The 24,096-nt window shown below is 49.2% G+C and overlaps 1 protein-coding gene across 2 annotated transcripts in view; it reads left to right on the top strand.

The window, feature by feature from the left end:
- Positions 1 to 273: 273 nt before the first annotated feature.
- CECR2 (CECR2 histone acetyl-lysine reader) overlaps positions 274 to 24,096 on the top strand; it is a 93,163-nt gene continuing 69,340 nt past the window's right edge. For both annotated transcript variants that reach the window (XM_082775587.1, XM_082775586.1), the window contains exon 1: positions 274 to 714. In XM_082775587.1, the coding sequence (XP_082631713.1) occupies positions 505 to 714 (210 nt within the window). In that variant the 5' untranslated portion in view covers positions 274 to 504. The remainder of the gene's footprint in view (positions 715 to 24,096) is intronic.

Here is a 24,096-nt window from a genome sequence, read left to right as displayed (position 1 = left end):
ACACCCCGCTGGCCACGCCCCCGCCCCTCCGCGCCCTCCTGGCCCCGCCCCCCGGGGCCGGCAGCGCCCTTCCCATTGGCTCAGCCGGCGCGAGGCCCCGCCCCCGCCCCGCGCCCATCTGCTCCCGGCGGCGCGCCGGCTGCCTGCAGGGCGCGGGCGGGCGGCGGCGGAGGGATGGGACCGCGGAGTGGCGGCCGCCCGCGGCAGGGGCAGCAGCAGCAGCAGCAGCAGCAGGGGTACCGGCACCAGCAGCAGCAGTACCAGTACCAGCAGCAGCAGCAGTGCTCGCAGTGCCCGCAGCAGCAGCGCCCCCGCCGGCCCTAGCGCCCCCGCCCCGCGCGCGGGCGGCAGCGAGGGGGCAGCGCGGTGCCGCCGGGGGGCGGCCGCTGAGCGGCGTGGCGCCGGGGGGCGGGCGGAGCGCGGCGCAGCTCAGCGCAGCCCAGCTCAGCTCCAGCGCGGCGCCCAGCCGCCCAGCCAGGCAGCGGCAGGCAGCGGGCGGCGGAGATGTGCCCGGAGGAGGACGGCGGCTGCGGCGGAGGAAGAGGAGGAGGAGGAGGAGGAGGAGGGGGGGGAGGAGGCGGTGTGACCGGTACCGGCGGCTCGGAGGCGGCGGTGGCGCTGGACGAGCTCCGCTCGTGGTGGGAAGTGCCGGCCATCGCGCACTTCTGCTCGCTCTTCCGCACCGCCTTCCGCCTGCCCGACTTCGAGATCGAGGTGAGACCCCGCGGCCCGGCCCCGCGCCGCAACTCCCAAAACTTTCCCCGAGCACCCCCCCCCCCTCCTCCTTCCCCCGGTGCCGGTGCCGCCGGGGCCGCATTGTTCCGCCGGGCACCCGGCCGCACAAAGCTGGGGGGGTCCCCGTGCCCTGGGGGGGGTCCCCGTGCCCGTCCCCAAATGCTGGAGGCGGGAGGAGGGCACGGCTCGGGGCCCCCCCCCCGCCCCAACCTCCCCGGGGTCCCCCCGGTGCGCGGGGGCCGTGCCCTTTGTTGGGGCCGGGGTCCCCGCCTGGCTGCGCTTTGTGCCGGGGGCTCGGGCACCTCGCTCGCCCTCCGCCCCGCGGGACCGGCGCCTTTTGGGGCGCTTTTGCGCGTTTTTCTTCCCCAACTTTCCTCCGGGTGCGTGTTTTTGTTCGGTTCGGGCTGGTGGCTGTGGATTTGTGCGCGTGTGGGTGAGCGCGCCGCCAGCGCTTTCTGTGTTCTCTGATCCGGCCGCGAGTGGTACCGACAAAGTGCGTCCCGGCAGTGGGAGAGCTTTTGTGCTGGCTGTGAAAAGCTATTCTTGCCGGCACATTGGCAATAAACCGGGTGAATAACGCGGTGGCGTGTGTTTTTTAAGACAGTAATTGCCCCCTGAATGCGAATTCCAAAGATGCTTAAAAGTTCAATAGGATGTGCGAAGCCCTAAAGAGCAAAACTCCTTGAGCAGGATGTGAATTTCTGAAGAGGGGGAATCCCTTATGCGGTGCGAAATCTTGAAAGGGGATAAGGTCTCTCAATGATGCAACTTCTTGCGAAAGGGAACTCCCCTCCCCCTCCTATTGATGCAAACCCATTAAAGGGGGAGGCTCTCCGGGCCCAGCAGCGCAAAGTCTTGAAGGAACCTGAATTTACAATGATAAAAGGGCCGAGGCACTAGCCTTTCACCTTTGGAGGCAATTAGCATCTGGCTTGCTTCACAGGCGAAGTAAATGTGGGCTCCCCTTTGGTTCCTGGAGCACGCTTGGGACAGGGGAGTTGCCGTCGCTTGGGACAAATTGCCCCTGCTTTTTGGGGGACGAGGAGTGGGCGCAGGATGCAGAGCAAGGACTGGCCCACCAACAACGTCGCCAGAACCCGCGCCTGCAGATGACCTGTGGTGGTTTGCACAAACGGGCTTTAAAGCTTTACAGGATGGGATTTTTGCGAGGGACGGTGGAAACCACGGTTAAAGTCAGGATATGCCGTGAGAGGAGAGATTCAGCTGTCGGAAGCTGGCGTCTAAAGGCACGGGGAGTGAATCTTCCTCCTCCCCGCATGCCGCCAGCAGCACAGGGACTTGCTCTTCCTTGAAGTTCACCATCTTGGTGCCTCTTCCAGTCCTATCTGTGGCTTCAGGGATACGGGAGCAGCACGCTGCACAGAGCGCGTACACCAACAGCTCATGGCATGAAACTGGTGGCCAGCAAGGGGACTTAAAATGCTTCTTGTTTGTTTGTTTGCTTTCCTCTGAGAGCACTGCTGTGGGAGACTTCTGGTTTGTGCTTTACTCAGCTGCGGAAAGGAGGCTCCCCACTTGGTTTCAGAGCTGGTGTTCTGGTGTCTGAGATGGGCTTTGCGTTGTGGGGTGCCCGAATGAAACGGAGGTGGTCATTCTGGGCTTTTAGGGAGTGCTACAACTTGAGGCAGTGCTGGAGAACAAAACGGCCAGCCAACAGGCTTCAAGCTGTGCTCGTGCGCACGAATGGAGTTTTCTTGGTTTGGCTTTGGTTCTTGAGGGGACTGCTTGTGGCTGAAGGGAAGTGGTTCAAGACGTTGCTGCCCCTTCCCTCAAAAGATATTGTCCACCAAGGGCAACCGAGGGGTGCAAGCCCTGCTCTGCTTTAATGCCAAGTAAAGCAGGTGGCTTGAGCAAGCGTGTTTTCTGTGTTGAACTGGAAATGGAGAGCTCACGCAGCTGGGGGTTTCGTCTGAAGGGTGCTGATGCTCAGACTGCTGGAGGTTCGTGGCAAATGCTTGTCCAACTGTGTCCCTCATCTCTGATGTCTCATCAATGGGTGCTGTCAGCTCTTGCTGATGGTGGGAGGGCTGAGCTCTCCTCTCTACTTAAAACCTGCCTGGTGGATCTGTTTTTTGCTGATATTACTGTATCTCAGGTGGCTTTGGTTCTGAACTCTTAGAACATTATTGCAAAGGCAAAAGTTTTAAACAAACCCTGATTTGTTTGTAACAAGTATCCCCTGCCCTCCCGGTTACGCTGATGTTAGCACACTGAGAGTGTCTCTGCCGCAATCACGGCAGTCCCCAGAGCAGACAAAACCTGATCTTCCATATGTTTAAAAAAATAAAAATAAAAAGGAGCTGTAGCTCATTTTTCTTCTTTCTTCCCTCTCTCTGATTTCTCTCCTGGTAGGTCTGCCCGTATTTTGTTGCAAGGCTCGGTAATGATAGGCCATCTGGACCCATCCCTCTCATACCAAGCAGATTTGCCTGTGGTATTTGAGAAGTTTGGGGACTTTAGTACAGTGAGGCAGCGCAGAGCTCGCTCTTTCTTTTTTTTTTTTTTTTTTTTTTTTTTTTTTCCCTTTTTAAACGCAGCCCTTTTGCCCTACACTTATTGGTCCGAAAGAAAGTGAAGCTTCCAGATGCGGGCTGCCATCCGCAGCTGCACGCGGCAGAAACCTGGGAAACAGATGTTTTGTTTTTCTTTTCCCCTGGACCAGCGAGCAGCCGGGAAAGGGGTGTCCAAAACCGGAATAAAGGAGCGCATCCATCAGGCCGGGCGCTGGGCATTGTTCTGGGGAAGGGGTGGGCGCAGGCGGCCCCCATGCTGGCTCCGGCAGATGCAGGCGCCTGGCGAGGAGGCGCGGGGCTCCTGCGCTTTTCAAACCCCGGCCACAGCGGTGGGCTGGGGAGGGGGCAGCCGCCACCGGGTCAAAAGTTCAGTGGGACAGCCGCGAGCACACGCGTGTGTGCCAGGACGTGGCCGGGTCCACCCGTGGGGCTGCCCCCGCGGGCGCTGCTGTCATCGGACTCGTTTTTTTTTTTAGTTTGCCCCCACCGCCACCCCCTCAAATGGCCGCCGTGTCAGCCATCTGCCGTGCAAAACTTCCACGCTGCTTCCAAAGTGGGCTTTTTGCCCTGCTGCTTCGGTTGTGGCTTCCTTCTCGGTGCCTTGGGAAACCTGCGTGGGGCAGGTTTGTCCTCACCTGCTCCAACAGCGCTCCAGTTGGGAGAGGGTCTGTTCGTACCGGGCACTTTTAAAAATAAGTGTTTATTTCATATGGCCTGCCCTGTTGGACGGAAAGGATGCTTTCCACAGTCAGGTCAGTGCATGTGATGATAGGAAGCGTTTTGTTTTCCTCTTCAAGACCGAGCTGTAATGCGGGACACCTCTCGTGACAAAGCGTCTCCTGGACGCGTGCCCTTCCCTCTGTGACAGACATATCATCCTGGCGGCTGCGGGGATTGTTTGGGTAGAAAAGTATTAGGAGAAAATTTGATGTTTTCAACCGTGTTTCAGCACAACTTAAAGAATAAGGGAACTGGAGAGCAGCCAGCGTGGCGCGGCCACCCAGCTCTCTGGCATGCGCTCCTGGGAGCTCTGGGCTAAAACATTTGGGAACTTCTGCCTGGGTAGGTCGAGGGGAGGTGACTTTTGAGAACGTGCTTGAAAATAGTCAAAACATTGTTGTTAACTTAGTTTATTTGGAAAAGGGGAAAAGCCACATTACGTAGGGAAAACATAAATCTTTTCCTGTGGTTTTTAAAAGCACCTTTGGGCAAATTGCCTCTGCTGCTAACTTCGCTGTGGCTCTAAGATGCTTTTCCTCTTTTCCTCTCCCTTCCTTACGCTTCAGGCTCTGGCTCTACCTTTAGCTACACTCCTGCTGCCCAAAGACTGGGCACTGCTGCTATTGCACACCTTCCTCTTCCTACAGCGAAGTATCCACCATACCAGCCCATGAACAGGCTCTTTCTATCAGGGAATATGATGTGGCTGTTACAAACCAGTGGCTACTACTGCTCCCATGGGTCCCCAGGGGGAGGAGGAAGAGTGTGGAGAGAAGGGGGATCTGTGCTGCTGCCTGCAGGCTGTGGCAGTGTGAAGGAGTGAGCACAGAACAGGGGATTTCTTCTACCCCCGCAAACCAGATAGAGCTTGGAAAGCCAAAAACTTCTAACTCACTAACCTTTAGGTGCACTCAAATTTTAGTATTTTGGAAAATGTGCCGTTTTTTCCTGGTGAGGAGAGGATGGCCAAATGCACTTTGACCTCTGCTGTCCTGTTTTGCTAGGTCCTACTGAAAGTTCTCTGGAGCCCCTTGCTTTCTGTCCTCTGGCTGGGTCCCTTGAGATCCACGGCACCAACTGCACGGCCTTCCTCTTCTGTCAGTGGTGTGTCTGGAGTTAACTGTGTATGCACTGTGCTACCAAAACTGAGTGCTAAGCCTTCCCTCCTCAGTGGCTATTCTGGCCCAGTACTGCATTGTTCTTTGTGTTACAGTAGCATCTACGGCACATACTGATCCCCTATGTCATATGAGGGCCGAGAAGGCCAGGTAGTTTCTGACTGGGAACACTTAGGGTCTAATTAAGATAAATGTGACAAGTAGGTGTAACAAGCTAACTAAAATGTAAGTCAATTTGTGTAGGTCAGCTCTACTTGTACAAGGTAAGTTCGAGCTAGTTGAAGCACCTTTTCTGTAGAGTATTTCAGGCATCAGGATGTGCCTCTTGCCATCTGCCCGTCAGTGGTAGACATCCTAGAAATTTGAATATCAAGTGGAAAAAATGAATGAAATGTACAGTGGGTACTGTTTTTATTGTTCTTCCTACCTGTCCCATTGATGTTTGGTTTTGATGACACTGCAACATCTCATCCCTCTTACCGCATCTCTTCCAGCAGCAGCTCTTACGTTGCTGGTCTTGGCTTTTGCTGCCTTACTTATTCTGTTCATAATAGAATCATTAGCACTCTGAATGTCAGTATTGGGCTCTAGAGTTCATTGAGATTAATGGAGGGGGAGGCAGAGAGATACTTCTCAGAGCTGTTGTTTCAAGTGGTCTGCAAATTGGAAAGCATTATATCAGTTTACATTTCAAATGCAAGTCACATTTTTCACAACTGTAGATCTTGAACTTTTTAACAAGTGTTTACATTTTGTATAATGAGACTCTACTATAATTGGATACAAAAAAAAAAAAAAGGAATAGGTGGTTTAGGAGGCTGATACGTGAGTTAAAACATTATCTTAAGCCCCTGAAAAGAAATGAGAAGTGACTGCGTGCAGAAAAAAGGGTGTCTGAACAATGGGTAAGGAAGGTTATTTTGACAGCAACGTTTTGAATGGATCTGACATAGGTGACAGGGAAGTCAGAGAACGACTGTAGCAGTCGAAGGCAGAAAGAGGAAGTGAGTATAAATTTCAGAGATTTGGATAAGAGTACATGGAGTTTGATAATCACAGATTTTCTACGGTGTCGTTGGTTGGAGGCAACTAACTAACTATCTCTTCCAGCAACACTGCTGACTGGAAACTGTATCTGTTGGCTGAAATGTTTGTGTGCCCACAAGTTAAATGGTTTAAGCTGAATTTGTTTTAAAACCAATTTAAGATAATCTGGTGTAAATCTTTCCCTGCTCGGAAAAAAAATATGCTGTGTGTAGTAACTTAAATCTGACTTAGCGGTTTGCTTTGTTTACAGAGTCTTGACTACCACAAACCTGTACCAATTTAATGAAGCTGATGTAAACTTCTGCATAGTGCATCTAAATTAGGCCTCGAGTTTGTTCTTTTTGGAATTTGCTCTAACTAAACCAGCTAAAAGTAACACCTTAGAAGTGTTGCAGCTTTATGTGTAGACCTGCTTAACTGTGGTCTTTCTCTCCCTACAAATAATACCGCAGAGCTGTGCCATTCTGCCCCTGGCATCTGTTAAGTGCCTGCATGAAGGGTGAAGAATTAACTTTTGTAATGGCAATGGATGCTTTCATAGACTTCTTTCAGGCAAAATCTCTGCAAGAAAAGGGCTGGGGAGAAACAACAACAGCCAGGGAGTTAAAAGTTCCTGAATTAAAAGTTTATAGTTTAAGTCTTATTGTAGGTATTTATGAAAATTATTTTTCCCCCTCGTTACCAGCAGAAACAGCATCTGCTGTGATGGCGAGAACAATGCAGCCCAGTGATTCCTCCTTCCTTACAGTAGAGAATCCTGTTAAACACACAACACTGTGCCTTAGAGTGTATCCTTTCAGCAGGCTTGTTCCTTTTAATGGGTGCCCATTCCTGGGGTCTCCATTGTTTCACCAACAATGGCACTGGGGGCAGCTGATTTGGTTGACAGAAAATGTGTTAATTTAACAGATCTATTCCCTTTAGCAAGTCTCCTTCCTATTGTGTCCCAGTTCTCCCCAGTTCCTTGGAAGAAGGGCCGGGCTAGCAGGCTTTGCGAGGTGGAGTATTCCTGCAATTAGGAGGGGTTTGCAGCCTTTTGTGTGAGGAGGAGAAAACAGCTGAGAGGGAAAAGTGATTTTAGTGCATTTTGCTTGTTTCCAGAACATGCATTTTTACTGTGGTTTCCATGCACTTTGTGTATATCTGTGCTTTTAAGTTCCCCTTTATGGGGGACAGGGGAGTAGTTCGACGCTACAGGCCTACTGCAGCCCAGGTCTTTGCTCTGCGAGCGCTGCTCAGAGGTGGCCCAACAGCCACACGCGGCAGGCAACTCCCTTACAAACTCTTTACATTTTACAAATGCCTAGCTGAAATGCCAGCTTTCCCCTGAATAAAAAACAATGCTGCTAGTATACTCCATGGCAGCGAATACCAAAAGATGTGAACCACAAGGGGCATGCTTTAGACCACCTCTGTTGTGGGACCAGCCACCAGTTTAACACCATCCTATGGGTGGTTTGAACAGCACAAGCTCTTCATGCTAGGTGTACTTAAACTGGTTCAGCTCTTAACTATGTTGAAGTGGTAACTTAGTGACAGGGTAGTGAGGCCTTTGTTTTGTAGCTGCTGTGGTCCAGCTGGTGCGCTAGGCCCTGCGGGAAGGATGGCACGGGCACCTCTAAGGCAGTTGTGGGACTTGAAGCTTTGGTGCCGTGGGCTCCTGCTGCCAGGAGGGAGTCCCTGCTGCGTTTCAAGCTCTTGCCCTAGTACTGCTTCTGGTGCTGCGGCTCTCGGGTGCTGTGGAATGATACTGGGACACAGCAGTGGCAAGGGGGACCTCATGGTTTCGGAGGCCATCAGCTGCCAAGGTAGATCCACCACAGCTCTTAAAACTACAGCCTTAGCTTGGTTTGGTCCTGGGGCTGGTGATGCGGAAGGAGCATTGGAGGGTCTTTTTCCTCCACTTTGGTAAGGACATTAGTTCTCTGGCTCTTTCCAGTGAAGCCTGCTCTAAAGGAGGTAGAGCTTTGTGCAGCCAGAGGACTGGAAGGCAAAGCTGGCTTCTTCATTTCTGGTGAACCCTGTACTCAGCAAGTTGTGGCAGCAAAAAATATTTATATATCGATAACACAAAGGAAAGAGCTTTTTCTTTCTTGCTTGGGTTTTCTGTTTGTTTGTTTTAGGAGGCAAAGGGTAAGAGTTCAATTTAGGAGCTTGACTCTTAATAGAGCTTGTCATTGTTGCTAATATAAAACAAATGATGAACATGGGAGAGGAGTGAAAGGCTCCCTCTTCTGGTGTGCTGTGAAGGTTCAAACACAAAAAACTAAAGAAGAAAGACCAGTAAGCAAGACCCCTGCCATGTTTTCTGTGGTATTTTAAGACCTCACTTGGACCTAACCCTTGCTGAATTAGGCCTGCTATATAGCTTGCATCAAGACACCCGAATAAGTAATATGGGCACTGTAAAAGGGAAAGACAAATGACATTGCACTTAAAAGTAAAATCTGTCATGATTTCATACAGGTTCACAGTCTGGACAGCCTTGTATGTCCCCACAACTAACTTATTCCAAAGCTCTTCTTTGCTTTTCCTCTCTTCCCTTGTTTTCCTGTAAAGCTCATTACTCATCCCGTGCAACTCACTGCTAGCCAAGCCCTGAGCAGCCAAGCGAGCTTGTACATGTGTTTGGGGTGATTGTGCAGGAGGTAGATATGGTGAGCAACCTGTATAGAAACTGTGTTCAAGACCTCTGCACTCCCATCACTCATAGCTGAGTCAGACGAATTCAGAAGTTATTAATGGCAGATGGATGGAGAAATGTGCACAAGCAGTAATACTTCGGGATTTTTAAACAGCTTTCTGAGAATCTTGACATAAAGGTACTCAAGACTAGACTTTGAAATTTGAAGGATTTCAGGGGGTTAGAGAACTGACTTTGTATTGTTTTTCTAATTTTGTGTTGTTCAGTGGATGGCCATTTTTGCTGTCTTGTTAGTGTGAGCTCACACTTGGTGTCTGTTAAAAGCTGATGATGTGAATTCTCAAGCATTTGTCCTGTATTCTTCACTGATGGTGGTAAAATGGCTCACTAGGGTTAATATATATTTTTTTTTTTTTTTTTTTTTTTGAGTTATGCTTAACTGGGGCCAGCTCCCCAAGGTGGTTTGGTGCGTAGCCCTGCAAAGGGCTGCACCAGCAGGGCTGAAGCAGTGGCACAGGAATGGAAACAGGCAGCGGGGAGGGGAAGGGCTTTTTATAGCTGACCCTTCTGCTGAAAGCAATGCTTATCACCCTGCAGTTGGGGGTAGCAGGTGGAGCGAAACTGCACAGGTAGCAAGAGGTCACACAATAAGGGGGGCACCTGGGGAAGAGCCCTGACAAGCCTCTGTGAAAGGTTTTGGGGGTTGGTTTTTGGCACTAAATGAAAGCTTGCTGTATTTCTTTTCTAACCAGAATGATAACTTAAACTTTTTTTTTCTTTAAGCTAAATGTTGATGGTAGTTTTTTGCTCCTTCTGAAGTCAGACCTGACCATGCAGTTGAAATCAGTTGATTTAATTTCAGTGTAGTTGACTGTAGCTCACAAAAACAATCATGAAAAGTTTGTCTGATAGTCTTTCTTAAAAATTCAGGGTTTTTTTTTGTTTGTTTGTTTGTTTTTCCAAAAAAGAAACACAAAACACACTTCATTTTCTCCCTCCACCCCGCAAAGTTTCTCTTAGGCACTGGTCATCCAGCATATGCAGGCATCTCTCCATCGGGATTTGTTTGCCCGTGCTGAAGGAGCCTGATTGTAGGACAGGGCAGCCGTGTAGAATAAACACGGAATAGCAGTCTCGGTTTCTTTTCTTTCAGCCTGATACAAGGTGCCGAGGCACAGAAGACTATTTTGCCCTTAAGATAATTGTGTGTTGGAGAGGATCAAAGGGCTTGAGGGGGTTTTTTGGTTGAAAGGGGATTTTCTCCATGGACAGCTGCAGTAGTGCATTAGTACCGCAATGGATTATCTTTCCATGATCTGTAGGATCTCAACCAGCTATTGGGGGCCCCGCTGAAGGCTGTTGCTTGGGGGAGGCAGAGTGAAAGTCTCCTGTAACAGGGAGAGACCTGCAGTGCCGGGGAGCTCGGAGCACTCGACTCCCCCTGCCCCGGCAGGGTGGTGCTTGATATTCTTAGACCGCAGATAGTGTTGTGGAGCATGGAGAAAGGGAGCACAGTGCTTGGTTATGATTAACTGCAGCTGATGCCCTACATCCACCCTGCTCTCCGATGGAAGTGCTTATTAAGGAATGTGAGAAGGGAGCCGATTCCAGCTGCTGCGGTGTCCTGTAAAGGGCAATGTGTAATTTGGGAGGGTGTTACGAGTCCCTTGGTGGAACAAACCACTCGCTGTAGTAAGCGCCTGACCTGCCAAACGCCCGGACTTTCTCATTTTGGGGAGTTTTGGATGGCGGCTGATCCGTAAATAGCCGTGGCGTTGCAAGGGAGTCCCTTCACGCGTGTGGCTGGGTATCTGCACCCTGCTCTTTGTAGCCTGGCCGTGGTAAGGGTGGCGGCAAGAGGGGCTGGGACAAGGGCTCAGTGCTATCGGAGGTGGAGATCAGGTCATGCTGCGCCTCCCCGCCCTGCTGCAGTGCCTGGGGACCGGGCTGGAATGTGCCCTGCCACCGGCTGCCGGGGAACGCTGGTCCCCAGGTGGCTGCTGCAGTTGCTTGTGCTTCAGTCGGGCTCGAATTGCATCTGCGTGCTGGTTAATAAGTGGTGAAGCGGGACCGCCTCGGCAGGCCCTGCTGTGTGTGTTTCCTGAGGTAGCAGAACCTCAGGAATATGAGGGCAATGATGGTATCTTCCTAGCCAACAAACTCCCCCCTCAGCATCTTCAGAAATGTTGGCTAACGTTAATGACACAAGTTTTATCTCTTTGTAGCTAGCAAAGCATGAGCCAGGAGGATCCAGGCTTTGGATTTCAGGGCTGAGTTGTGGTTTTTTGTTTTTTTTTTTTTTTTTCTTTTTTTCAGAATGGGTATTTAGGAGAACTTGTCTTTTTGCAAGCGGGACTGGTTTCAGAATTAAAGGATCACCATATGATGTTGTTGTTTTTCCTCAGAGAAGTAACTACAATTTATAATCACTGCCTAGTCTGTAGCCAGTTGGCAGGAAGGCTGTTGTGAAGGGATTGATTATTAGTGGATGCTTCATTGTGCTGTCCAAGCCTGAATTTCTTGATCTAACCAGTTTCCTTCACTTGGAATGGCCGCAGTCAGCAGAGAGAAGAGAGGGAGATGCGTCTTCCCGTTTGGCAGTCCTTTTTCTAGTTTCTGGGATATGCTCAGGAAAAAAGGGTCAACAAAAAGTGTCAACACTTCAGCGTTCTCATAGAAAGCCAGCTGTCTAGCTGGCTGTCTGGAGACTGCCTGCAATTTTTCTGCTCCCTCTTGGGATTCTCCTGTAAGCGCGTTCATTTTCGGTGCGGTGGCTTAGCAAAACTATTGCTGCGTGGTGTGAGCGTCCTGGAGGCTGTGTTTCTTTTCCTGGGAAATGTGCCGGGAGAGGGCAAGTGTCACCAGGAAGGTGATCTTGCTCTCAGAAATGAGGATGCTTGCACTACAAAGCAAAGGCGTGCTGGTAGCTGTGACAATATTAGCTGAGTTAGCATTTAAACTGGCAGCAGAGGACATGCAGAAGTACACTCGCAGCAGCGTAGGCTTGAGCTTGGACAGCATCGTCTGCTGGGCTCCTCGGGTAAATACTCGGGTGGCGTGGTCGTGCTGAACCACATCCTGCTGCAGCTACTGTGATAAACCTGGGCTGTCTAATTAAAAGTTAGCATGGGTGCAGCTGTGCTGCTCCAGCCCAGGAGAGCAGAAGGGGTCCGAGCAGGAGCCTGGAGCGCAAGGGGCCATTCCAGAAAGTGTTGTGGTGGGCTTGGGCTGCTCACCATGGCTCAGTGCTGTAGCTGGGCTGCTGGCACCGGGGAGAGGCTGAGCCGCAGCAGTTGGGAGAGGACAGCTGAGCTAATACGTGAGAAGCGGAGAGGTCGGAGACTCCATGCCAGGTCTTGGGAGTACGAGCCTAACCCTCTGCTTCTCCTCCTGTCCTCCCCCACCGCCAAACCCCCTCTCGGGCTGTGTGGAAGTGTCCCAGTTCTTGCAGCTGTGTTAATTGTAATGGGTCATTTAGTCCTGAAATCCCTGTTTAAAAGGGGCAAGTCCTTGCCTCGTGTGACAGCTGCCGCCTTGCACTTTTCCCCAGGCTGGAAATAACTGCATATGACACAGGAGCAGAGAGCGGCGTGGGGGAGGGAGGGAGGAGGCTTTCTGGCTTCCTCTTAGTGCTATAATGGCTTTGCTGTGTGACTCTTTTCCCATGTGGACCATAGCAGAGTCATGCCCCACATATTTAGCAGATCTCTCGGTTGGCAGTGCCTAGGCGCTGCGCGAACGGCCTCGCGCTCTCCGGGCTCTTGGTTCCCGACCAACTGGGGTATTCTTGGGCATGGGGGAGCGCGAGGGAAGGGGCGCGTGGTGGTGATGCTGGACGCTTGCCTGGAGCATCAGGGAGCCTCTCCGGAGCAAATGTGCTCGCCCGTCTGGAAGGGAGAGCTGTGCTATATTCCTTGCAAAGGCAGAGGCGAGAGAGGGAAGGCGGAAAGGTTTTCCATCTCCCTGCTCCCATCCCCTCCTCAAAATCCAAAAGCCTTGGAGCCCATGGAAACCTGGCCAGCTTTTCCTTCTAGCTGAAGGGCTGTCTCCTGATTGGAATGACAGCTTTGAACTGGAAGACATTATTTCATTAGCGTGCTAATCAGATACAGAGATTACCTGATTGGCTACTTAATAATTAAATGAAGTTGCCTGTAATTCTTTGAGCACACAGAGAACTAATTAAATTAACCCTTCACTGCCCTGCATGCCTGGGGTGCACTTGTGTGAAATGGAGAGGGCAGCTTCTCCAATGGGGGGACTGTGAGCAGAAGGGGGCGATGGCTGTGATGCAGTCAGTGCTGGACAGCCAAGGTGGTCCTTCCTTATCAATAGCCTTGCAAAGAGGAGATGATAGGCAGCTTTACCCTCCAGTTCAGTTGGGGTTTGGTCTACTGGGTCGGTGATCCGTTTGTATGTATGGCAGTGTTCTTCTGAAAGGTCTTAGCCCCAGGCAGCCCAAAGAACGTGCTGGGTTTATGGAGGTTGGTGCCCAGGTATGCATTGTAAACCAGCCACAGCTTTGTCTCACCTGACGAAGAGCAAAGGATCAGTGACAGATGATGCACTTTGCAGTCCTTTAGGAGAAACAGTCGAGTAGAGATCAGAAGATGGTCTCCTGCACCTCCAAAGTGGTCTTCCCCCTCCCCACTGACGTGCAGCCCCAAGCAAGCCAGGTATCTCATGCATTTGACAGGATTCCACTAATTAAACATGTTGGTCAACTATTTTTTCTCTACCTCTTCAGTGGATGCTTGAAGAACTGCGCTTTGCTCAAGTTTACAGGAATACAAGCAAGCGTATCTCCTATTGTTTGAGGAGGACGCAGTCATAATAGTGCCACAATTTTATTAAAGATTTAAAAATGAATGTGCAAAGAGTAGTAAAGAGTTTCCCTGTGTTTTCCAACCCCAGTGTAGTACCTGAGCTATGAGTAATGCCAAAGGTGTGGCACAGCTTGAAATTTATAGTGAAATGCTAATGTTTTATAACTCTTGCCTGCACTTGTAAGAATATTGCTATACCATTGAATACTGGTTGTTTTATCACTAGGGTGAATAGTGAACACCAATAATAATTTTCTGTTCCTAGCCCTGAATGCTAGGTTGATGCAGCAGGAAAGCCACCTTATAGCAATGCAGTGCTGCTCCCTTGCTGCTGTCGCCTTCTAGACTCTGCCCATACATGTTAAAATGAAACTGTCAAATTAAGCACATTTCACTGTCATCCAAGACTTAACTTGGCAGTAAAAAGCCCTTGGACCTTCTGGCCCAAGTTAACCATGGCTGGCTTCAACTACCTCGGTAAAGAATCGCTGCTCTTCCATTTGGGGCATGTAGGATGGCTTCTCCCTTACCTACAGTCCCCATTGCTGGATCTGTACTCTTTTTCTCCCCTGAAGACAGTGGTGCCCTCAGTTGTCCAATTCCCCCTGGAAGGATAAATATCTGAGGCACTGCTTTGTCCTTAAAACCTGGCTTCCACAGGACAGGCAGCCTGAAATGTCTGTGAAAGCAGGGCAGGAGACAGAAGAAAACAGGGGTGGTGCAAAACAAAAGGACAGCTTTGGGGGTAATTAGATGGTTGCGATGACCTGTCCAGTAGGGAGCATTTGTGAGAAATGATCCCCCCCACGTTGACTATCTGCAGGCTTGGGTATGCTGACATGGTTTGAAAGAAGATCAGAGTAAGCCCAGAGAAGGGCTATAGAGCCCAGAGATAGCACGTCCCTATTATCAGATCCCTGATACTCCCCTTTCACAGGCTGTCAGACCTGCCTGCCTCTCGGGCTGACCTCTCCTGCCCTTTCCATGCACCCCACACCATCCAGAGGAGACCCCAAGCCCCAGTATCCACCTCTTACTCTGCCTGGGTCCCTGGGAAGTTGTGGGCAGGCGTCAGAAGGAAAAGTGTGGGTTTTGGGGGAGGTGGAGAAAGAGTGTGTTAGCACATTGTAGGGTCAGACTTCAGCCCAGCTGCAGAAACCGTTTAGGTTTTAGTGTTATTAATATTTGATGTCATTCTGTTGTGAAAGAGCAGTGAGTAAGGCTAGCAGGTCTGTGCCTGGTCTGTTGTTGCAAAAAATATATTTTTTTTTTTTTCAGAGAAGACCTTCTGAAACAAAGAGTATTCTGGTGTGTGGTAGAAGTGGCCATTTAAATGCATCTAACCATAAAGATATTATTGCCTGACAGCACTTTTGATACCAGTCCTTGAGGCATGCTCACGTGGGGAAAATCCTGCTCTACCGGGCAGAGCCTTGAATGCCAGCGATTTGGCTTGAGGATGGAGCTTAGGGAGGCTTTTTACCTCTTCTGTCCTCCTCTTTGTTTTTTGTTTATGGGTTTACAAAGTTGGATTAGCATTTCAATGTTGTACCTCTGAGGCAAAGGCCCTTGGGGTGTAGTGGAAGGCTGGGGAGCTGAACTGGTTTGGGATTACCGGTCTGTCCTAGCAGAGGTACTTCCCTGGGTCTGGTGAGGAGCAAAGCCCGAGGCCTTGTCTGTGTTGGGAATGTGCCCAAATTGCAGCCATCAATCCAGCTGCACTGATGCAGAAGTCTTAGGGTAGATGGGCAATGTCACCCTGGACTGTAATTAGCAAGGATAACTTAAAAGGTAGAACAAGTTTTAGGGGAAAGGCAAGAAGAAAAAAAGCTCCAGTCCAGAATCTGCTGATTTAATAGAAGATACTACCTCTCCACAAACTTGCCTTTTCTTTAATCCTTAGAGTCCCCCCTCCACGACCCTATTACTTTAATAAAACAAGATATTGAGTAAAAAAAAAATTGTCCCTTTCTGCTCTTTGTGAGGCATAATGCTGCACAGTGGTGCAAATCTGGAGTAAGTCCAATGGTTTCAAGTTGATGTACTCCAGATTCATGCTGTAATTGCAGAAAACAGCCTCTCATCTGAAGCTGAATTTTATCTTTGTGATATCCCATTTGCTAACTAGAGATGACTTCTGCTTGATGTGGTACCCAGTCTGTACTCTGAATATGTAGTGCTGTGAAAGCAGTACAGTATGGCCCTGTAATGCCATAATGTAAGGCAGTTGCATGTGGTTGAACTTGCAAATATAAGTTTACATAAGAAGCTTAAAGAAGATGACTTACAGGCAAGTAATTTCTTATGCTTATTGCTTCTTTATTCATCAGAAGAAAATTTAAATCTCCCCATTTGTTTGATTAGATTGGTCATGTGTTTTTTTTCCCCACCTCTTTGAAGGGTGGCACTGTATTCTTTGGTGAAAAATACATCTCAAAACTTCTTAGCTTGTAGCTATTAGGAAAAAAAAAGTTTCAAGTCTAAAAAGTGTTTCTCCAAACTAGTTTCACTTCCTTGGTTGTCTGAAGTCAACTCCTAAGTTTTTATTCCAATATGCAGTCTTATAACTGCTAATACTCTGTGCTGCCTCTCTCTTGGTGGTAGGGCACTGGGTACACCTTGATTCCTCTCTTCCCTCCACATTGCTGTTTGTCTGCTGTCTGGGAGAGAAGTCGTTGAGGGTGCCAATATGTTAAGCTCCTGAGAGAATGGGGCGAGCTGCGATGGAGGTATTGTTCTGCTGGGAGGTGTTAATTGGCGCTATCAGCCACTTGTTTGATTTCTAGACAATTGCAGCAGTGCTTGAAGCTGTGCCTGGGCTAAGCAAATGGCAGGGGCTGTGCAAGTTCCCCCATCTTCTCTTGAGCGTGCTACTCCCCACTGCCACCCTCCAATACAAATAAAAAAAAATATAAAAATAGTAGCGCTGTACATGGTTGAGCCAGGAGGATGAATCTGGATGTTGAAGAATTGGCCGCACAATAGTTACTGCTTTGCTTGTGAACCCTGGCCTGCCTAGCCTGGTGGCTTGCCAAGGGCAGGGTGAGGAGCACAGGATGGCTAGGGGATGCTGAACTGCCTGGGGATGTTTCTGGCTTCCTTAGAAGCAGAGGAGCAAATGGGCTGGGGTGATGTTTCCTTCTGTGACGTTTTCTGGCTAATGGACAGATGCTTGACATTATCTAGGGCAGAGCCCTTCTGTGGGAGAAATACCCAGCTGCCAAATACAACCTCTTATTTGTACTCTGGGACTCCTGCCCAGAGTGAGGGCCAGCAAGAGTCTCTGTGCACCCTGCAGGAAGGGTGTACAGGCCTGACATGTGTCCCTGCAAGAGCAGCTTGCTCTTCCTCCACTGAAGAGGAGGAATCCTGTCCCCTGCTGGCCTTTCTGTCAGACATAGCTGGGACCACCCTGATTTTCCAGATGTATTTCTTCTACTTTCCGGATACGAAACAAACAGGATAAGGGAGTACCATGTGCTGTAGCTTGTGTCTGTTTCAGCCTGGGTACCTTTGTGCCTCCATCAAAAGGTCCAAGGTGTGTTGGACATTACTGAGCCATACTTTTGTCTGGACCTCCTAGCATTCATATAGATACGTGCATCCAACCCCAAATGCTTGTTCATCACGCTCCTTGTCGTGATGTAGTGTAGCATTGCCACACTGGTGTCCTACCCTAGGTGTAATGGCAATGGCTGTGCTTGTCTCTTGGCCTTAACCCTTCATGGTGTGCCACTGGCTTTGTGCTATGTGACATGTGGAGAACAGAGAGGAGGCAGCTGAGCAAGGAAGGGGTGATGCCAAATGGAGACTGAGATGTTGAAGGTGTAAATCATCTGTGAAGAGCGTTATGACTGGAAAGCCTGTCAAGATGACTTCAGGAAAGACTGATAAGGGGACTCCAATGTAGCATCATGAAAAATACATAGTCAGAAAGGATATCTGGAAGTCTCTAGTGTAACCTTCTGCTTGGATCAGGACTGTTGCCAACAGTAGATCAGGTTAACCATGGCCTGGAGGATGCATAATGCTTTTCTCTGTTCTTTTCCCTTCTCCCACCTCTCCACAAAGAGAGCAGAATTGTCATAACAAATGTTTTAAAAGAATATTTAGCAAGGAATGGTCTAGAACTAGCTAAACAATGCTAAAGTTGAGGTTGGGCTGGGGAGGAGGAGGGAAACAAGGGTGTTTAGTTCTGAGGTGGCGGCACACCTTTGACTGGTGATTCTTGAACCTTGTCTCAGACTGGAAGTGATAATAAGGGGCAGTTGGAAACTGCCAGTTCCCTTTCTCATTCTGTAGGGAATAGCTTGTTTTTGAGGGATGGTTGTTGCCTGTGCATTGATACCTCACTTCAGGAGTCGTCATGCAAGCATTCGAAATGGTACCTGTGGGTAAGGAGCACATGAAACAGCAGCTGTTGCCTTGCTAAGAACAACTTAGACTAGGCAGGAAGATTATTTTTTTAATTGAGAGCAGATAGCCCAGGAGTTCTGGCTGTTGATTTTTAGTCCTTGCATCCCTAGTGAGACTTCTTAGGTGTGTACAAATATTTGTGGGGCCACACTCAGATGAGTCAGAGAGCTGATTTGGCTGGTGGATTTATTTTAAAAAATAAATAAATCCACTCAACTCCCCTTCCCTCCAGTTTATTTTTCACCTGGGTTAGTTTTATGAGCTGGCTTATAGAGTGGCCCAGCAAACAGTTGTGCCAGCCATGGCATGGTGTAGGATTTGGACTAAGTGGTGGGGATGAGAAAATGAGCAAGAATAACTTAGTGTTGAAAGTGGACTGTCATGTCAGACTGATTGTGCAGGGTTTCGTCATTGTCAGTGGAGAGAAATTGATCTTTGAGAGATGAGAGGAGTCTATTTTAGACTAGAATGAATCACTCTGAAGGTGTTTCTGCGTGGATGATGGAGAGGAACTGAGTGAGCCAGCTCACACAAGACACCAAACTTAAACCTCGCTTTTTGACTCTGTTTTAAAAATGAAAATATCAGTATGCCTAATTAATGTCCATAATGCTTCTCCTTCACTGCTGCTGCAAGTATAGAAAATGTCACCAGCTAGAAACAGCATCCCAAACTTCTAACAGGGCAGGTGCAAGCAATATTGAAACCATGAAAATCCAACTGCTAACTATAACGTGATGCACTGACTGTTAGCTCTGGGGGGGGAGAAAAAAAATCTCTTAACTACTTGCCTTTGGGTAGGCTGCCCATAAAATGGAGCTGTTCCTGCATGCTTTTCAGTGCTTGTGTCCTGTAGTGAGTGCTTCAAAGAGCAATATTCTCTGCTTGCCTGCTAATGTAATTTGTACTTGAGCTCAAGTGGTAGCCGTGGTAGAGAAGGTGTCTGTTTCAAAACGCTGCTGCGACACGATAGTGTGGGTTTTATTGTGCATTATTGTTTTCTGTGTTGAATCTGATGCTAAACGATTACAAATTCAATTACTTGACAGGAAACTATAGATTTACAGTTGCCTGTGCAACCTTTAATCCATTGCCTTGTACCTGCAGATGATGATCGTTTTTAATTACAGGGTCACATGCTTTTTCCATGGGAGAATGGCAGCGCTCACTTTGTAGGACAGATGGTGCTGAGAGTATAAATCAAGGCTGAGCACTGAATGAAGCTGTTAGCTATATGGTTCTCACCTCATTTACTGAAGAAGTTTGAAGGTGGGCAGGAAATGAGAGAGTGGGGCTGCTACAGGAAAAGAAAGGGCTGTCTTTTGGTTAAGTGCATGTGTAGCGCCATGGCATGCTCTCCAGTGGCAAAGCAGCCTTGAGGTCCTTGGCTCTCCCCTCTTTTACTCTTGCTCCTCACCTAAGAGATTGTAGTCCCTTTTTGCCCACTAGTTTTACTTTGTGAGGCTATGCTTATGAAGTGGGGAAAAAAACAATTCAGGTTTCAAGCTAAATTCCTGTTTGTTTTTTAACTGGAATATTTCTGGTGGTCTGTTTTAGTCTTAAAACGAAACCCTCAAAGGAATGGATGAGGCATAAAGGAATAGGGGAGGGTTTTGCTGACAGAAGCATACTGATGTTCAGTCTCAGCACTCATCTCTGTTGCAGGGACCCAGACTGACTTCAGAGTCTGGCTTTGTGCCCAGTTTTCTGACAAGAAACCTTCATTCGCCCTACTTTACACTCTTGAAGGTGGGTTCCCACTACATGTATTTGGTGGCAGTGCTCTCTGAAGCAGCTCTGGATATGTGCTTCCACCCCAGCTGTGGTAACACTGCTGTTTACCAAGATCTTGTGAGAGCTGGGGGAGAATAGGGGATGCCCAGAGAGGCTGGCAAGGGGTCCCAGGTGGCATCACGGATGTGCCCTACAGGTTACAGCATCAACTGAAGACAGGACAAAGACTCCTCCAACCCCAGCTGTGCTGCAGAAGATTGGGGCTGTGCTTCCCTCCGCACAGGGCATGGCTTTTGTTTGCTGAATTAGCCAGTGTTTATGCCCGCTGAAGAACAACAGTGGGTACTGCCAGTACAAAGCTGAACTGGTGAGACCTGTTAATTTAAAATGGCAGAGTGAGTTTATGCCAGGTAGTGCTTGGTGGCATTTAAGGTTTGGTGTTAAACTCTCTGAAGCTGTATTAATGATGTTGTAGCTTTAGAAAGCACTGAGGTCTTGCTGCTGAAGTTGGTAACAAGAGACAGATGCCACAAGAAAGAGCCTGCCTGTGGTGCAGGTCCTCCTGGCAGCTTTGGTCAGGGTGCCTTTCTCTTCCTTGCATTCCCTGTTTCTGGGTACGTTGCTACCTTCCCACGCTCTCGCAGTCATGAGAAGACCAACAGTTTAAAGTCTGTGCTGTTCTAAATCCTGCCATCAAACCCCCAAGCATGGGGCTTTAGGGACTGTGTGGGGTTGAAGGAATGAGAACCAATCCCAAATTGAGGTGCAGCTGATGGATGTTTAAGTTGAGCAGTGAATTTTGCAAGCAATTGGTCATTATCTTTTTTGATTTCTCATCCGTCAAATCAGGTTAAAAATCATTAACTTGTAAATAGGTTGAGAAAAGAGTTCATGCTTGTTTGATTGAGATGCTGTGTGGAGGAACACCACAGGAAAAGGTCTATGAAGCGATTAATAGCTTATTTGGTGGCAGGGCTTGTAGTAAATTAGACATAGGGATACATAAAGAATGAGAAAGATAAAAATCAATATTGAACAGCTGTCTCTCCTTCCTAGTCACACTCTCCCATGTACTGAATGAAATGTAATGGAGAAGTATGTGATTACTCCTTTAATAGCTATTATAAAGGGTATAAATAATGGGGCAGACCTCAGGTTGTTTCTGCAGTCCTAAATGTAGGATTTGCTTCAGACACTGTCACCTGAACTGCTATGGAGGGGCAAAAACCTGCAGGGATGATGAGAAAGTAGTAGTAGTAAGTGAGGCTGTATGGCAAAGTAAAAACAAAAAATACTCCAGTTAACAATGAGTTAATAGTGAAATGCAGCTTAGGGTGTGCTCATTTAGGTGAGGAAAGGAGGGAACAGGGGGAAAATAATCATTAAAGCTACTGGAATTGGTAGAGAATGAGAATGGAGGGAATTACTCTGTATATCACTGATCTAGACATTATACTGATTATAGATCTGAACTGTCCTGCTTTCAGATCATGTGCTAACCAAAAGACTCAGAATTCTAAAATATGCAGCGCTGATTCAGAAGACAGATGGCTTTATTTTTCTGATGGGCATACCTCAGACCTAAGTTTTTCTCTTTAATAACCATTGTAGTCTTAACAGGTCTGTGGTTTGGAAAAATGCAAATTTCCGTATGCCTGATGAGGTAGGCTGTGTGGAGTGGATGTTCTCAACAAGCTGGCTGGTGCTGGAGCTGCTCAGTCTCCTTGGAATAATAGAATCTGGGAACAATTAAGAGGCAGCGTAATCAGTTCCTGGGGGCAGGAGCATACCCTCTTGCTTTTCAGCATTCCCTTGGCTGACTCATGAACTCTGTTGATTGACTTGGGAAGCAAATGAATCCAGCTCTCCTCCGCAAGCAAGAGTTATGGAGGCAAGGTGGTGAGAGGAATACATCAGATCTTGGGCAGCTCCTGCCCTCTCTTCTGTGAAATGTGTGGAATTTACAATGGCCACTTAGCTACTAAGGAAGTAAGATTATTTTTTTTGGCCTTGAAGGTTTTGTCAAGTCTTTAAATTAAGGACAACAGCAAGCTATAGCTGAGAAATACTCATGCTCAAGCACAGAGGGCAGTTTTGGCAGTTTGCTAGAAAACAAACTGTAACTAACAACCACAGTTTTCCAAAAATAAATGCAGCCATAAGGTTTGCGAGCAGTTTGCATGCATTTTGGTGTAAGGACAGGAATGGTTTGTTTGGATTCATGGCTTTTTGGGCACTTCTCTCCTTATTCATCTGTTTGCAAGCAGGTAATGATGAGCTCTGTTTTGGGATACAGGTAGATGTCCCTGGTTTAATGCATTTGTCTTTCCATGTTTCCTTCCTCCCAGGAATGCTGTGGGCATTGGTGGCTGGTTAATGAGTGCAGGCAGGGTCTGGGAGCTGGGCAGGGCTCTCTTTTGGCAGGTGAGGTGTGGTGCTGTGCCGAGGGGTTACGTGACCCCTGCCGCAGGCTTCCTGTGTGACCTTGGGCAGTTCGCAATGCAAACCAGATCATCTGCCTTCCAGTCCTACATGTGTAAAACACAAGAACATTTACAGCACGGGAACGCTTGAAGCATCATTTTTTTCCTTTAGTGTTACTTAGTTCTTTTGCCAGAAGTCTCTTCTTTTTTTCTTTTTAAAAAAAAAAAAAAAAAAGTATTTTGATGATACCATTTAGAAAGCTGCTCATCTCTCAGGCACATGGGGGGGAGAGAGGGGATAAAAGCCTGCGGTAGTCCTAAGCGCACTCAAGGAAGAGATGAGGTGCATGGGCAGGACTTGCCTGTAACCAAATTTGGCTTATGATATCTTACATTCAGGGATGAGAAAAGGGCCAGTGGTAAATCTTAACTCCCAGAGCCTGAGCGGGCTGGTGACAGGAGAGACTGCAGGTCTGGGAGGGGGGCGAAGAGACAAGCACATGGAAAATAAACTCCTGCTCCCTTGAAAACATGCATGCAGAATGATAGCAGGGCGGGCGTGGGGGCGTGCAAGCAAGTAACATCCCAGAAGCTGGAAGAATAAAATGAAAAGGCAGCAGGATCAGCACGCAGATGAAAGGCAGCCCCTTTAACATTTGCTCCTGGACTCCGGCAACTCTCAGCAGTTGGCTGGAGACTAAGCTGGACGGTCCTGTGGAGCTTCAACAAAGGGACGAAACAAACCCCCGTCCCCCGGGGCCCCCCTCCCCGACAACGCGTGAAACAACTTGATAAATGATTGCTCTGTCAAGGGACGCGGGGATGGAGACGTCTGGGAGCGCAGGGGGAATGCGTCCAATTCAGGCGCGCGGGGAGCTCGGGCTGGGAGAGGGGAGAAGAAAGGGGCGGCGGGATCAGGGACGGTGTGCTGCTGTCTCGGGGACAGCGGCGTCGATAAGTATGCAGGGGCTGGTGGCCCTCGGAGGGTTCTTGTCTCCAGCAGAGTGAGGGGCTGCAGGAGGGCTCCAGCCCCCTCTGCCTCCTGTAATGGGGGTGGCAGGAAGCTCAGCCCCCCCCCCGGCCTGGCTGATAGCATTGAAAGCTAGAGAAACAGGAGCCCAGGGCCTGGCGCTATTCAAGGGAACATTAATTACCCTAAAACAAAACCAAGAGGAGCTCGCAGCTGGGGCCCAACACTTCACATTCCCCTCCCTCCCCTGCTGCTACTCCGGGGTACGTGTGCGCCAGCCGTCGGCGCAGCCTCCTTGCTCGGGCCTGCAGCACCCAGCCCATGGGGATTTCGGAGGTGTGGATGCCTCCCAAGAAAGAAGCTGAGTGCCACTACCACAAAAAGAGACAGTGGCCCACTGAGGGTTTGATTTACTACGCTGTAGTTCTGTGGGAAATCATGGCAGCTGGAGCCCAAGCATGGTCCAGGGGCTGCCACAGGGAAGCCAGGCTCGGGTGGCTTGTCCCAACAAGGAGCGGGCTGAGGGGACACGTCAGCGAGCCCTGCTGGATGCCAGCAGGCATTCAGCAGCAGTGGCCGTGGTGTTTTGTCCCTCCCTGCTGTGGGACTGGAGCAGAGGACTTAATTTAGAGCGGTCCCGAGCTGCTGGGTAGCAAGCGCTTGATCCAGGAGGCAGCTGCTGCTACCACTTGCAAGGTGACCCGGTGCTCCCCGCTCCAGCCTGTCCCAGGCCACCGGCCGCGAGCACCAGTTGCCAGGAATAGAGAGCACAGCCACGCTTATAAATAAAATGGGTTTGGGGCGTACTTCTGCCTCCAGCTGATGGAGGGGAAGGGCCTGGGTTCCTGAGAACTGAAGGCTGAGTCTTGTTCTTGTTCCGGCTATCGAGTTACTGTCACCCATCCAAGCAGAAGCTGGCCCCACGTCTC

The sequence above is a fragment of the Aythya marila genome (assembly GCF_965140915.1).
Source record: "Aythya marila genome assembly, chromosome: 1".
NCBI classification, from domain to species: Eukaryota; Metazoa; Chordata; class Aves; order Anseriformes; family Anatidae; genus Aythya; species Aythya marila.
Note: the sequence above shows the minus strand (reverse complement) of the source record. Positions and strands in the feature narration are given on the sequence as shown.